We start from the raw sequence: 14,918 nt of genomic DNA on the forward strand, positions 1-14,918 counted from the left end.
GACCAGGTTCTGCCTGGCTGAAGAAAGGGAGGACCAGCAGAAGAAAGCCTAGGCCTCAGCTTCCCACCCAGGGGGCCTCAAAATTTCCCCCATCTCTCTCCAGCTGGGTCTTCGATTCCCAGGGCTCCTAGCCAAAGCTGTTTCAACAGTAAGAATTCTTGCCCAGCTCTGGGCAGATCCTGTGTTTCTTCCCTCTAGGCCTGAAACCTAGGTTGTCAGGACCTGAAGCAAGAGCCCAGGGTGGGGGGCAGCATACCTTCGAGCTACCTCCCTGGCTTGGAGGCCATTCCCTGTCCCTGAGGGGCCAGCCTGAGCCTGGAGCCTAGCCCTCCCTGGCCGAGTTTCGTTGTGTTTGGCTGGGGGCAGGCCCACAAGCTCTGGAAGTAAACAAAGGAGCTGCACGGCAGACAGAGTTCTGGTGTATGTGAGAGGAGAGTGAGCCTGGAAGGGAGGTGCCCGGGGAGGCCAAGCAGTGGACTGTGGACACAGGGAGAGCAGTGTAGAAGCAGGGTGGCTGGAGACCCAAGGGCAGAGAGGCAGGGGACCAAGGGGTCACAGGTGGGGCAGGCTCCTACATGCACTGATTTCCTGGGCTGTACGTCCCTGGTTTCTTGGAAAGTCTGACAGATTGGAGCTCCCCCTGCCTTATCCCTATCAGAGAGCTTCAAGGACTCTCAGCCACGGTGCTCTTTCTGCTGAGGCCCAGGCATTGAATTGAATGTTGTGGCTCCAGCTTGATACCCTAGGAGCTTCCTCTCCCACCTCCACCTGTCCTAGAACGCTTTTTCGCAAGAGAACCACTCAGACTCTGTACCTGACCCCCTTTCCCACCCAGACTATGGGGAACCAATCAGATTGTTGTGGGTGGGAACAGCCCTTCCATCCTAACCATCTGATCTGTTCAACTGCCTCCTTGGAAAATTATCCCCAGCAGGCACCCACCTCCAGTCCCAATCATAACAGGCTGCATACTTGTACAGGGCATTCTCACACCAAAGGGTTCAAGGCTTATATCGTTCTTTAGAGTTCACAAACACTGTCTCAGCTGTGGTCTCACAGCTCTGCTGGCCTCAAAAGGCAGCCCAGTTTCAAATTTCAAGATTTGTCACTTAGAGTTAGAGGCCTTGGGCAAGTCGTCTAATTCCATGAACCTTGATTTCCTCATTTGTGAAAATAAAAGGTGGGGGGACGGGTAAACGATGTACCTATTTCATGAGGCTAACTGTGAGGATACGAAAGACACTCAGCACAGTAGCTGGCACAGAGGTGGCACTCAACAAATGTTAGTTGTTATCATTATTGTGCCTCAAACAGTCTTGTGAAGCAGGCAGGGCAAGGAATGTTACCCTCTGCTCCCCTATTTTTACAGATGAGAAGCTAACAATCCAGAGAGGTAACTGCAGGTCTCCTGCAGGTCTCTGTATTCTTTGTACCATTCTTGCCACTCTTCTGGACCCCCAATTCCACGGACCCCAGTCTTGGCAAGTAGTAGAATTATCTTCCCGGGGCTTGGCGCCCTGGTCTTAAAGTATCTCCTTGGGGACACAGAATATTGTTAGTTCTCAGGGAGAAATAGCTAAGCATATAGTTTAGGGCAGGGAAAATGGGAGGTCCATAGCAGAGGAAAGAAGTGAGGCCCCCAAAGCTCTGATGACATATCTTGGCCTCCTCCACATCCCCGTGTCCCAGGGCCACAAGCTGGAGAATCAGCTGTTCTAGGGCTTGGAACACACAACCTTGGGAAGCCTCTGACTTCACAATTAGTTCTTTTGATCTGAATGTAATGTGAGGAAGCAGAGTTAAGCAGAATAGTCATATATGCTTAGGAGTCAAGCAGATCTGGGTTCCAGTTCTAGTTCCACGACTTTCCAGCTGAGTGACTTCGAGCAAGTTACTTAACCTCTCTAGTTTCTCTAACTGTAAAAGAGGGATAATAATATCAAATTTAATGGACCTGGGATGCAGGAAAGGGGATATTCATTCATTCCATCCATCTTTGATCCATCTATTCATTTATTAACCAGTAAATATTTATTGAGGGTCTTCTATGGCTCAATACTGTTCTGAATGTTGGGGTAATAATAAAAATTACAATGTTTATTGAGGGCTTATTATGTGCCAGGTACTGTGCTTAGCACTTTACATGAAGTCTCTTATCTTGCAATGATCATGCCTTCAAGTTCCATGCATGAATGAAAGAGAAAATAAAGATCCCAAAGGATACTAAGATGGTAAGGTAATAGACTGAATCAAAGGAAATGAAATAAAACAGGGGGGAAAGTCATCAGAATGCATGAAACCAACCATACAAGTACAAGATATGAAGTGTGATTTCACAACTTCAGATGGGAAAGAGATAGTGTTGTAGGTAGCTGTGAACTTAGTAGAATCAACTGAATATAATGTGGGTGCCTAAGTGCAAATACAAGTGTGGGCTTTATTAATAGACATGTACTGTACAAACCCAAAGAGACTGTGGTTCTGCTCTCTTAGCAGGACTTGGGGAGTGTTGGGATGGAGAGAATAAGGGAGAAGCAGAGTCAAGGGTGAATCCTGTGGCTTTTTTGCTTGAGCAACTGGGCGGATGGTGTGCCATTCAACAACAATGAAAAGAGAGAACACAGAAGGAGGACAGATTTTTAGAGGAAGATGATGAGGTCAGTTTTGGACACGTCAAGTTTGAAGAACTCTTACAAGGTTAGCTTTAACTAAGAAAAATGGCAATTCTTCCATTGAAATGATATAAAGAAGAAAGGATACATGCACGCTATACAAGTAGGTTTGTTTGGTGGTGGGAAGTTGAGTTTCCTTCTGATGGCTTCTAATTTATTTTTTCTCTGTGAAGCAGGAGGTGAGGCTATCTGTTCAGAGACAGTAAGAAGGGGTCAGAGTCAAGGAACGTGGAACAGGTTCCTGTTATGGGTTGAATTGTGTCCCTCAAAAGAAATATGTTAAAGTCCAACACCCCTGCCCCTAACCTATGAATATAACCTTATCTGGAAAAAGGATCTTCACAGATGTAATCAAGTTAAGATAAGGTCATCAGGGTGGACCCTAATCCAGTATGAGTGGAGTCCTTATAAGATGAGAAGAGACACAGAGACAGGTACAAAAGAAGTCCATGTGCTGACAGAGGCAGAGACTGGAGTTAAAAAAATCAAGAAACAGCAAGGATTCCTGGCAATGACCAGAAGCTAGGAAGAGACAAGGAAAGATCCTCCTCCCCTAGAGCCTTCAGATAGAGCATGATCCTTGTCAACACCTTGATTTTGATCAGAATTTTTTTTTTTTTTTTTTTTTGCGGTACGCGGGCCTCTCACTGCTGTGGCCTCTCTCGTTGCGGAGCACAGGCTCTGGACGTGCAGCCTCAACGGCCATGGCTCATGGGCCCAGCTGCTCCGTGGCATGTGGGATCTTCCCGGACCGGGGCACAAACCCGTGTCCCCTGCATCGGTAGGTGGACTCTCAACCACTGTGCCACCAGGGAAGCCCAACACCTTGATTTTGGACTTCTTATCTCCAGAACTGTGAGACAATACATTTCCATTGTTTTATGCCACCTGGCTTGTTTTTTTTGTTGTTGTTGTTATGGAAGTCCTAGGAATCTAATACAGTTATAAATGGTAGTTTTGGAAAAGGGGGGCAGAGTTGAGCGTAATAAAGGTTGGTATCCATATTTGATGCTACCAATATGTTCCTTGCATGATTTTCTCCAATAGTACTCAATAACCTAGATGCAGGCATGGTGTCTCTCTAGGTGGGGGGGCAGGGATAGAAAGACATTTGAGCAAGGGAGTTATATTGCAAGAGATAAGCAATTACAGTGACAGACTGTATGATCTGAGTTAGATAGAAGGAGAGAGATGAGAGGGTTGACAGACTACTGTGTAAAGAGAAGAGATAAAAAGCCTGGAGGTCTCAATGAGGTAGAAATGACAAGTGTCCTAGGAATGAATGGACACTTAAAGAGTAGGATGGTGAGGGAATTCCCTGGCTGTCCAGTGGTTAGGGCTCCGTGCTTCCACTGCAGGGGGCACAGGTTCGATCTCTGGTCGGGGAAATGAGATCCTGCAAGCCGCATGGTGTGGCCAAAAAAAAAAAAAAAGGACGGTGAGAACCCAGAATGGCATAAATTAAAATTTTCTTAATTAAAACAATTCTGGTGATGCGGTTCAGGAATTGGCCATGGGAATGGGCGGCTGGACACTTCATAGAAATGGAATCATACTCATAGTGTATGTAGTCTTTTGCGATTGACTTCTTTCACTTAGCATAATGTTTTAAAGGGTCAGCCATGTTGGAGTGTATCAGTAGTTCATTCCTTGTTATTGCTGAGAAATAATCTATTTTCTGGATATATCACATTTTATTTATCCATTTCATCAGTTGAAGGATATTTAGGTTGTTTTTGGCTATTATGAATAATGTTGTGATGAACAACCATATACAATTTTTTGTGTGGGCATATGTTTTAATTTCTCTTAAATATATACCTAGGAATGGAATCACTGGGCCATATGGTAACTTTATGTTTATCATTTTTAGGAACAACCAGACTGTTTTCCAAACATCACATACATCAATGTATGAGGGATCCAGTTTTTCTACATCCTTGTCAGCACTTTGTATTACATGTCTGCTTGATTATAGCCATCTAGTGGGCATGTGAAGTGGTATCTCATTGTGTGTGTGTGTGTGTGTGTGTGTGTGTGTGTGTGTGTGCGTCTGTGTGTGTGTGTGTGTTTCCCTCATGACTAATAATGCTGATCATCTTTTCATTAGCTTCTTGACCATTTGTATATCTTCTTTGAGAGACGTCTATTCAAAGCCTTTGCCCTTTTTTTTTTTTTTTTTTTTTTTGCAGTACGCGGGCCTCTCACTGTTGTGGCCTCTCCCGCTGCGGAGCAACAGGCTCCGGATGCGCAGGCTCAGCGGCCATGGCTCACGGGCACAGCCGCTCCGCCGCCATGTGGGATCTTCCGGGCACGAAGATCCGGACCGGGGCACGAACCCGTGTCCCCTGCATCGCAGGCGGACTCTCAACCACTGCGCCACCAGGGGAGCCCTCCTTTGCCCATTTTTGACTGGGTGTTTTTTTTTTAATTACTGAGTTGTAGACTTCTTTGGATAGTCTGCATACAAGTCCCTTATCAGATATGTGATTTACAAATATTTTCTCCCATTCTATACCTTTTCGCTTTCTTGATGGTATCTTTTGCAACATAAAAGTTTAAATTTTTATGTAGTCCAATTTATCTATTTTTTTCTTTTGTTATTTGTACTTTCGATGTTTTATCTAAGAAGGCTTTGCCTAAAACAAGGTCACAAAGATTTACTCTTATGTTTTCTTCTAAGAGCTTTATAGTTTAGCTCTTATATTTGGATCTGTGATCCATTTTGAGTTCATTGTCCATATGGTGTGAAATAGGAGTCCAACTTCATTCTTTTGCATTGTCTTTTAAAATTTTTGTGAATATGTATTATACCTCCACAGCTGTAATATGCCTGAGGGCAAGGACCAAGTTCTACTTCTTTGTATTTTCCATAAAACCAATGAGTAAACTTTTTTTTTTTCAGAATAAGGTTTTGAGAGTGATATGGATATTTTTCTTTCAATTTTATTTTATTTTATTATTTTTTCAGCCGCACTGCGCTGCTTGCAAGATCTTAGTTCACTGACCAGGGATCAAACCCGGGCCCCTGGCAGTGGAAGCTCAGAGTCCTAACCATTGGACTATCAGGGAATTCCCTTTTCTTTCAATTTTAGAGGTAATTATATAGATACAGTACAAACTCCAAACAACGCAAAAGGATATATAGTGAAAAAAATATGTCTCCTTTCCAGACCTAACCTCCTAGTCTCCCAGCCCTCTTCTTCAGAATCAACCATCATAACCACTATTACCAGTTTCTTGTGTTTCCTTCCAGTGATTCTCTACAGCTACACTAGCACATACTTAGAATAGGATCCAAAGTCTTTACCATGGCCAACAAGCTCCCCCATGATCTGGCCTCTAGGGCCAGGTTGTCAACCTCATCTCTTACCATACTCTTCCTTATTCATTTGGCTCTAGGCCGTGATAACCTCCTTTCTCTTCCTTGGAAACACCAAGCATTCTCTCATGTTGGGACCTTTGCACTTGTGTTCTCTCTGCCCAGCATGCTCTTTTCCAAGATATTTACATGGGTCACTCTCTCATTTCATTCACATTTCTTTTTTTTTTTTTGGCTGCGCCACACGGCTTGCAGGATCTTAGTTCCCCAACCAGGGATTGAACCCAGACCCCCGGCAGTGAAAGCACCGAGTCCTAACCACTGGACTGCCAGGGAATGCCCTTGAAACTTTTTCTTGACAATATCATCACCATCTTTGCACTGATGACATCTATTCCATGGCCTGGAAAAACAATCCTTTATTGACTCCAACTATCAGCTCTCTCCTCTGCTAATCCCAAGTTAGCTAATGATTTTGAAGAAAAATCACACAGAAATAGATGGATGCCATTAAAATTTTTGCTCTTAAGTGTATAAGAATATTCATGGAAACATTGGTCATAAGAACAACAAAAAGAAACAAACTATATGCCATATATATCATATGATAGAACAGCTGTTAAAAGGAAATGAACTGGATCTATGTAGAGCAACATATATAGAATTTTAAAAAGAAACTAGTAAAAAGAAGGAAGCAGCAAAATAAAACAAAACTATGCTGTCAATTAAGTTAAAAATAAAAGGAAAAAAACGAAAACCCACACCAACCAGAAAGACATATTTTCTAAGGGAACATGTATATGTATATGAAAGCATTAAAAAAGATCTGAAAGGAAATTCAGTTTTAGAGAGGGTGGAAGGTTGGGATTCAAGGTGATGGTAAAAAGGGACTTTAGCTTTATCTGTAACATGCTAATTTTTAGAAAATACAGTGTAATCATAAATCACTTTTTAATTTAAAATTAATTAATAAATTAAAATTTATAAAGTGGAGAGTTACCAGCTTCAACTAGATTCTCCACATTTCACTGGCCCCTTTTTCTTTCATTCTTTGTTAAACTTTAAACTTTCTCCTTCTTCTAAACTATAATCTCATACCATCTGCCTTCCTCTGAGTAGAAAAACTTTCCTGCCAAGTTAACAGAGAAAATAGAAGCCATCAGAAAGGAAATTAAATATCAGTCTTTTCTCTTGTCCCCAACATCTTAGTTCATCATCTATTGTGTGAATTATTTACTTGGTCTTAAATTTGCACAGTTTTTGTATCACATTTGCTTCTTGAATCTGATTAACAAGAATATTGCTCTTATCCCCTCCTTTTTTTTATAGATAGGTAGTTTTTTTTTTTAAATAAATTTATTTATTTTTGGCTGCATTGGGTCTTCATTGCTGCCCGCGGGCTTTCTCCTGTTGCAGCGAGCGGGGGCTACTCTTCATTGTGGTGCGCGGGCTTCTTGTTGCGGTGGCTTGTCTTGTTGCGGAGCACGGGCTCTAGGCGCACGGGCTTCAGTAGTTGCGGCACGCAGCGTCAGTAGTTGTGGCTTGCGGGCTCTAGAGCACAGGCTCAGTAGCTGTAGGAATGGAAGTGCCCCCCCCTTTTAAAATAAATTAATTTATTTATTTATATTTGGCTGCATTCGGTCTTTGTTGCTGTGCACGGGCTTTCTCTAGTTGGCGGCGAGCGGGGACTACTCTTCGTTGTGGTGCGCGGGTTTCTCATTGCAGTGGCTTCTCTTGTTGCAGAGCATGATCTCTAGGCGCGCAGGCTTCAGTAGTTGTGGCTCACAGGCTCTAGAGCGCAGGCTCAGTAGTTGTGGCGCACGGGCTTAGTTGCTCCGCGGCATGTGGGATCTTCCCGGACCAGGGATCGAACCCGTATCCCCTGCATTGGCAGGCGGATTCTTAACCACTGCGCCACCAGGGAAGTCGGGAAACTCCCCCTTTTTAATATGTGATGCAACTTGTCCTAACTTATGTGTAGGAGCGCTACACCACTGTTTCCAATACCAAACACATAAGCTGTCCACTTGAGTGCAAAGCATCTAAAGGGTAGTTTCTAAAGCGTAGTTTCCTTCCCATGTTATTATTATTATTTTTTTAAATTTGGTTGCGCTGGGTCTTAGTTAATGCAGGCGGGCTCCTTAGTTGTGGCATGTGAACTCTTAGTTGCGGCATGCATGTGGGATCTAGTTCCCTGACCAGGGATCGAACCTGGGCCCCCTGCATTGGGAGGGCAGGGTCCTATCCACTGTGCCACCAGGGAAGTCCCCGCATGTTATTCTCTAATTTAGCTCTTTGTTGTTCCCTTCATAGCACTTACCACAATTTTTAACTATTTTATTTTTTTCATCGGCTTACTAGACTTTTGTGACACAGCACCTCCAGCCTCTACCCCCCCAGCCGCAGGTCTATGAGCTCCAGGAAGCCAGTATCCACACCTGTCTTGTGTCCAGCACATAGTGACCATTCAGTGGGTCTATGTTGACTGAATGAAAGAGAAGGGAGTCCTTCAGCACCCTGCCCTTCTGCTCCCAGTCACCCCAGGAGCACTGACACCTTCTCTCCTCTACTGTTCTTGGGATACAATGAATGCAAGAGGTGTTCTAGCCAAGGCCATTCTCTCCCAACCTCCTGTGGAAACTCTTTGCGTCTTTGATTCTTTCTTCTGTATCTTCATCTTTATAATAATTTCCTATCAATACTCAAAGATGCTCCCAATCACAACCAACCAACCAGAAGCCCCTAAAGTTCCTTCTTCGGGTCTCAGGTCAGCATGTGACCACCCTCTTCCCCTGAATTTCAGGACTCAGCCATGCCCTTTGTTCTTCCTCCTACTCTTTCTCAGGCTCGTTTTAGAGAATCTTTTTTTTTTTTCTTTCAGTAATTGGCTGGGTTGGGTCTTCATTGCTGCGCGCGGGCTTTCTCTAGTTGCGACGAGCAGGGTCTGCTCTTCATTGCGGTGCATGGGCTTTGCATTGCAGTGGATTCTCTTGTTGCGGAGCACGGGCTCTAAGAGCATGGACTCAGTAGTTACGGCTTGCAGGCTCAGTAGTTGTGGCGCACGGGCTTATTTGCTCCGTGGCATGTGGGATCTTCCAGGACCAGGACTCGAACTTGCGTCCCCTGCATTCGCAGGCGGGTTCTTAACCACTGCACCACCAGGGAAGTCCCTTAGGGAGTTCTGAAGTGCTAGGATTCTCCCAGGATTCTGTTCTTTTCAACCATCGGTGAAAAGGGGGGAATCCTTGTGGGGACAGAGTCTGGGAAAGAGGGACTCCGACAAGGTGGTGCTGAAGACTGAGGCTGGGTGAGGTGGGTTAATGAAAGAGCTATGAAAAGCCCGAGGCAGAGGTCAAAGAGGACAGGTGTTGTGATGACTTGAGCCTCTGTGACGTGTCTGGCGGAGACTAGGGAGAGCGGGAGGCGCGCGCGCGTCCCGACCGTCCGGCCGCGCCCCAGGCCCTGCCTCCTCGCGCACAGCAGTGAAAGCGCGCGCTCGTGTGCGCAGCGACCTCTGTGCGCCTGCGCCGCCGTTGCCGGGCATCCGCCGGCGAAAAGACGACCTAGGGGAGGGGTGGTGGCAGCGGGGACTCCGGAAGCCCACCTTTCACCCGGAAATGGTTGTCGAGAAACATGGCGTTGCTGGTGCGAGTCCTTGTGAGTGAAGGAGTAATTTTGTGGTGTCGCCCACCGGGCCTCCGGGTTGGAGTCGGAGAGGGAGGGGCGGGAGCAACTGGACGGAAGTGCAGGAGCGGAGCCTGTGCGGTAGCGAGGGTGCGCGGCCGCGTCTCTTCGGGGAAACTGAGGCAGTTTCCCACCTCCCCCGACCCTCGGTTTGGCCGTGGCTTCCCCCTCTTTGGAGAAGGCGTGAGACTGACGTCAGATATAAATTTGACGAAGCTTGCTTTTCCTTGGTCACCACCTGTGACTCCTTCCCCTCAGGGAGAGAGGCAGCGCGTGGGGCACTGATTGTAGTTTCGGGAGACCCGGGTTCTAGTTCCTGTTCTGTCACTAACGCTCAGGGTGACCTTGGGCAAGTCACTTTTGGGCTTCAGAGTTCCCATGGGCAAAGCGAGGACGTAAATCTGCAAGTCTTTGGGATTCTGAGGTTCTTTGGGTTTGTTTCAGAGATCAGTAGATCAATTATTAACTCTATAGTTAAGTGGAATACTCTTATATGCTATTAGAGTGAAAGCTGCACGAGAACTGGGGTCATATCTGTCGTTTTCACTCTGCCTAGCACAGTGTCTGGCACATCATAGGTGTTCAGTAAAGATTTGTTGAAGGAATGAAATAAGTGATGAAGAACTACTCGACTAATTAACACCCATATGGGAAGCTGCTGCACCTCTTGTGATTCAGTCCTGAACTTCTAGCCGACTCTGACTTATAGAAATTAAAGAGAACAAGAGTTAGGAGGATACAGAGCTTGGGTCCTAATCATGGAGGGATAGTAGAATTTATAATTTTGTCAAGTCTTTAAAAATTGGGTCAAGGAGACTGTTTTTCATAGCAGACACTGTGTATTCCTGCCTCTAGCTTTCTTTTGAGTTCTGATATTAGAAATATTTGTGTCTAATCTTTTTATATGTGGCATACACGGCCTGTGATTTTCCTTCTTGTATTCCTTGTCAGCCTAGCAAAGTGCAGTGCCCTCTGTTGTTGCGTAGTAAAAGTTTTTTTGAAGAGTAGCTCCTGTAACCTACAGAAAGTAACTTGGTGAAGTAATTGTTGATGCCAGGGCAGGAACTGATTCAGATCTGACGACTGCTGAGGAAATGGCAACTAGGATGTCCTAAGTGGTTTTTTTTTGGCCATGGTGCTCGGCTTGTGAGATCTTAGTTCCCTGACCAGGAATCGAACCCAGGCCCCTGGCAGTGGAAGCGCAGAATCCTAACCACTGGACCACCAGGGAATTCCCTACTAAGTGTTTTGTTTTTTAAAAAAATATTTATTATTATTATTATTTTTTTGGCTGTGTTGGGGTCTTAGTTGCGGTGCGCAGGCTTCTCTCTAGTTGTGGCTCGCATACTCAGTAGCTGCGGCGCATGGGCTTAGTTGCCCTGCTGCGTGTGGGATCTTAGTTCCTTGACCAGGAATTGAACCTGTGTCCCCTGCATTGGAAGGTGAATTCTTAACCACTGGACCACCAGGGAAGTCCCCCTCCTAGATGTATTTTTTTTTAATTAATTAATTAATTTTTGGCTGCGTTGGGTCTTTGTTGCTGCGTGTGGGCTTTCTCTAGTTGTGAGCAGGGGCTACTCTTCGTTGTGATACACAGGCTTGTCACTACAGTGGCTTCTCTTGTTGCTGAGCACAGGCTCTAGGCGCTCGTGCTTCAGTAGTTGTGGCATGTGGGCTCAGTAGTTGTGGCTCATGGGCTCTAGAGCACAGGCTCTGTAGTTGTGGTGCACAGGCTTAGTTGCTCTGCGGCCTGTGGGATCTTCCCAGACCAGGGATCGAACCCATGGCAGATTCTTAACCACTGTGCTACCAGGGAAGTCCCATCCTAGGTGTTGTTAAGATAGATACTTTGGGGGGGAAAGATGAGAATTTTATTGGGCTGTAGATCTGAAATGAATACCTTGACTTGTCTTGGAAGTTAGTGACTTCCTCAGCTGAGCATGCTGCTGAGCATGTGGATGGTTACAGGATCTTTTCTTCTTGGTTGGTAGCATCCAGTGAAACCACCTTTCTAACTGCCTTCTATTAGTTGAATCTTTTTCTACCCCCCATTTATCCCTTTCTATTCATCTTTTTAGGTGGAAAGCAAGATTACGTAAGGAAAGTCACTTTCACTTTATACGGTATACTGTAATTCTTTGAAGTCTTCTTATCATATGTTGTAATGTGTGACAAAGCAACAGAAACTCCCTTAGGACTAGAGAGTTACAGTAAACATGAAAGTAGCAGATATTTATTGATCACCTATGCTGAAGAGGCATTAGGGTTAGGCACTGTGAGGAATTCACAAATACAGGAAAATGCACCTGTCTAGGTGTCGGAAGAGCCTTGTTTGAAAGCTTGGCCCCATTACTTACTATGGGTATAGCCTTGAGCAAATCACCTAACTTCTCTGAGCCTCAGATTTTCTTAAGGGTAAGTTTGATAGGGTTGATCAGAGAATCAGTTGATACAAATGACATTTTAAATGCTTGTTTTCCCTTCCTTTTAATTCAGCGACTATTTTGAGTGTTCACTGCATTCTAGCAACTCTCCAAGGGACTGAGGATGAAAAACATAGAACTTATTCTCATGTTTATAATCTAATAGCAGAGACAGAAAACTACTGATAACAGTTCTTGAAATGCTGTGATAGAAGTCTTAACTAGGTGCTGTGGTAGCAGAGTAGAAAGGCACCTAACCCAGCCTGAGGACAAGCATTTAGATACTTAAACTAAATGAGGGAGCATTAGATGGGGAATAGGGGAAAGGAAATAGAGGAGAAGCATTAGCTTATGCTACTATGCTAGACAACAAAGGCGCTCTAAGTAAATCTCTCTGGCTGGACTCGGGGGCACTTGTGGGGAAATGGCAGTAGAGGAGACATTGCCTTGCATGTCATAGTTAGGGGTTGGAGATTTATCTTGAGGCAGAGGGCAGCCACTGAAGTATTTTAAACGAAGGGAAGATTTATTTTTAAAGGTTTTTTTGATGCATTTACTCTTGTTTTTTTTCTTATTTAAATTTTTTAAATTGAGGAATAATTGACGTACAGTAAATCACACTTATTTAATTGTATAATTTGATAAGTTTTGACACAGGTATACACCCAAAAAGTCATAATCATAATAAAAATAACGAACATATCCGTCACTCCCCAAAATTTCTTTGCGCCCTTTTGCAATCCTTATATTGCTCTCCCTGCTTCCAGCCACCATTGATCAGGGGAACACTTTGTTCCTTCTCTCATTTTTAAATTGAAATTAAAAATTTTTAATTTGAAAGTATAAAAAAGTAAAAAAAAAGAGTCCAATCCACATAGTAAACAAAAAACATAGATTTTTGTTTTAATAGATCCCTGTAACAAGGGTGGATGTAACAGATGGGTCAGTCAGAGAGGGCTGAGATTAGAGTCCCCAAGGCCAGTCAGAAACTAAAGTAATCCTGGAAGAAGTGATGAAGCCTGTACTAAGTGGGAGATGGACAGTGTGGTTAAAGAAGAAGGGATGGTTGCAAGAGGTACTGAGGAAATTGTCTACAGAGCTTGATGAGAGATTAGATGTTAAGGATGAGGAAGAGGCAAGAGTCTAACAGCTTGTCCCAGGTCAGCCTAGGATGACTGAGTTAATAGCAGTGTTCTTCACTGAGAAAATCTAGCTGGAGTTTTTGGGGGTTTTCTGTTTGTTGGTGTTTTTTTGTTGTTGTTGGTTTTTGTTTTTGCAGCTGGATATTTGGTGTTCAGGAGAGGGAGCTGAAATGTAAGTTGTAGTTGAAACAAAAATGTTGAGATTTCTCGAGCAATAATATTGATAGGGAACATTTATAGGGCGTTTACCATGTGGTAAGCACTCTTAAATACTTTATATGTGTGAACTTGCTAAATCCTTATGACAGCCCTTTGAAAAGGTAGGCACTATTATTCCCCCATTTTGCAGACAAGAAAATTGAACCACCGAGAAGTAGTATTCCTGAAATATTCTCATTAATCTCCCCTTACTTTTTCCTCTTTCTGTCTTTTTGACCAGTTTTTACCCTTCTCCAAGGATGGGTTTGGGAAGGAGGAGTAAACTGAAACACTGCTATTGCTGAGTAGATCTAGCAGAGGAACTGGACATTTGAGCAGTGCGCTGGGGCTTTTTTATGGTTTTATGAGCTGTTTTAACATTGGTAATAATTTTTACTTTTCTTTGATAGTAGTATAAGTTGCAGAAAGCCACACTGGATTAAAAAAAATTGTAGTAGAATACGCATAGCATAATTTACCATTTCAACCAATTTTAAGTGTACAGTTCAGTGGTATTAAGTACATTCACATTGTTGTGCTGCCATCACCACCATCATCCAAAGAACTCTTTTCATCTTCGAAAATTGAAACTCTGTACCTATTAAAAGATAAATCCCTATGCCCCACTCTACCCAGCCCTGGGCAACCACCATTCTTTCTGTCTTTATGATTTTGACTACTCTAGGTACCTCATATAAGTGGAATCATACAGTGTTTGTTCTTTTGTGTCTGGCTTATTTCACTTAACATAATGTCCTGAAAGTTCATCCATGTTGTAGCATGACAGAATTTCCTTTTTTTAAGGCTGAATAATATTCTGTTGTATGCATATACTACATTTCATTTATCCGTTAATCTGTTGATGGGCACTTTGGTTGCTTCCACCTTTTGGCTATTGCCAAATAGTGCTGCCATGAACATGGGTGTACAAATATTTGTTCTAGTCCCTGTTGTTACTTCTTTTGGGTATGTGCTCAGAAGTAGAATTGTTGGATCATATTGTAATTCTATGTTTAATTTTTTGAGCAATCACCATTCTGTTTTCCATAGCAGCTGCACCATTTTACATTTCTACCAGCTAAGCACAAGGGTTTCAATTTCTCCACATCTTCTCCAACACTTATTTTCTTTCTTTCTTTTTTTTTGTTTTTATAGTGGCCATCCGAATGGGTGTGAGAGGATAATCTCATTGTAGTTTTTTTTTTCAGATTTTTTTTGATTTGGACTATTTTTAAAGTCTTTTTAAAAATTTAATTAATTAATTTATTTTTGGCTGCATTGGGTCTGCTTTGCTGCGCACAGACTTTTCTCTAGTTGCAGTGAGCAGGGGCTACTCTTTGTTGCGGTGTGCGGGCTTCTCATTGTGGTGGTTTCTCTTGTTGCAGAGCATGGGCTCTAGGCATGTGGGCTTCAGTAGTTGTGGCATGTGGGCTCAGTAGTTGTGGCACATGGGCTTAGTTGCTCTGTGGCATGTGGG

The 14,918-nt window shown here is 43.8% G+C and overlaps 1 protein-coding gene across 1 annotated transcript in view; it reads left to right on the plus strand.

Moving 5' to 3' along the window:
* The first annotated feature begins 9,522 nt into the window (after window positions 1-9,522).
* Window positions 9,523-14,918, plus strand: part of UQCC1 (ubiquinol-cytochrome c reductase complex assembly factor 1) — an 89,601-nt gene continuing 84,205 nt past the window's right edge. Inside the window, exon 1 of the mRNA XM_060030917.1 lies at window positions 9,523-9,651. Within this exon, the coding sequence (XP_059886900.1) occupies window positions 9,628-9,651 (24 nt within the window). The 5' untranslated portion in view covers window positions 9,523-9,627. The remainder of the gene's footprint in view (window positions 9,652-14,918) is intronic.

This window comes from Delphinus delphis, chromosome 15 (assembly GCF_949987515.2).
Source record: "Delphinus delphis chromosome 15, mDelDel1.2, whole genome shotgun sequence".
NCBI lineage: Eukaryota > Metazoa > Chordata > Mammalia > Artiodactyla > Delphinidae > Delphinus > Delphinus delphis.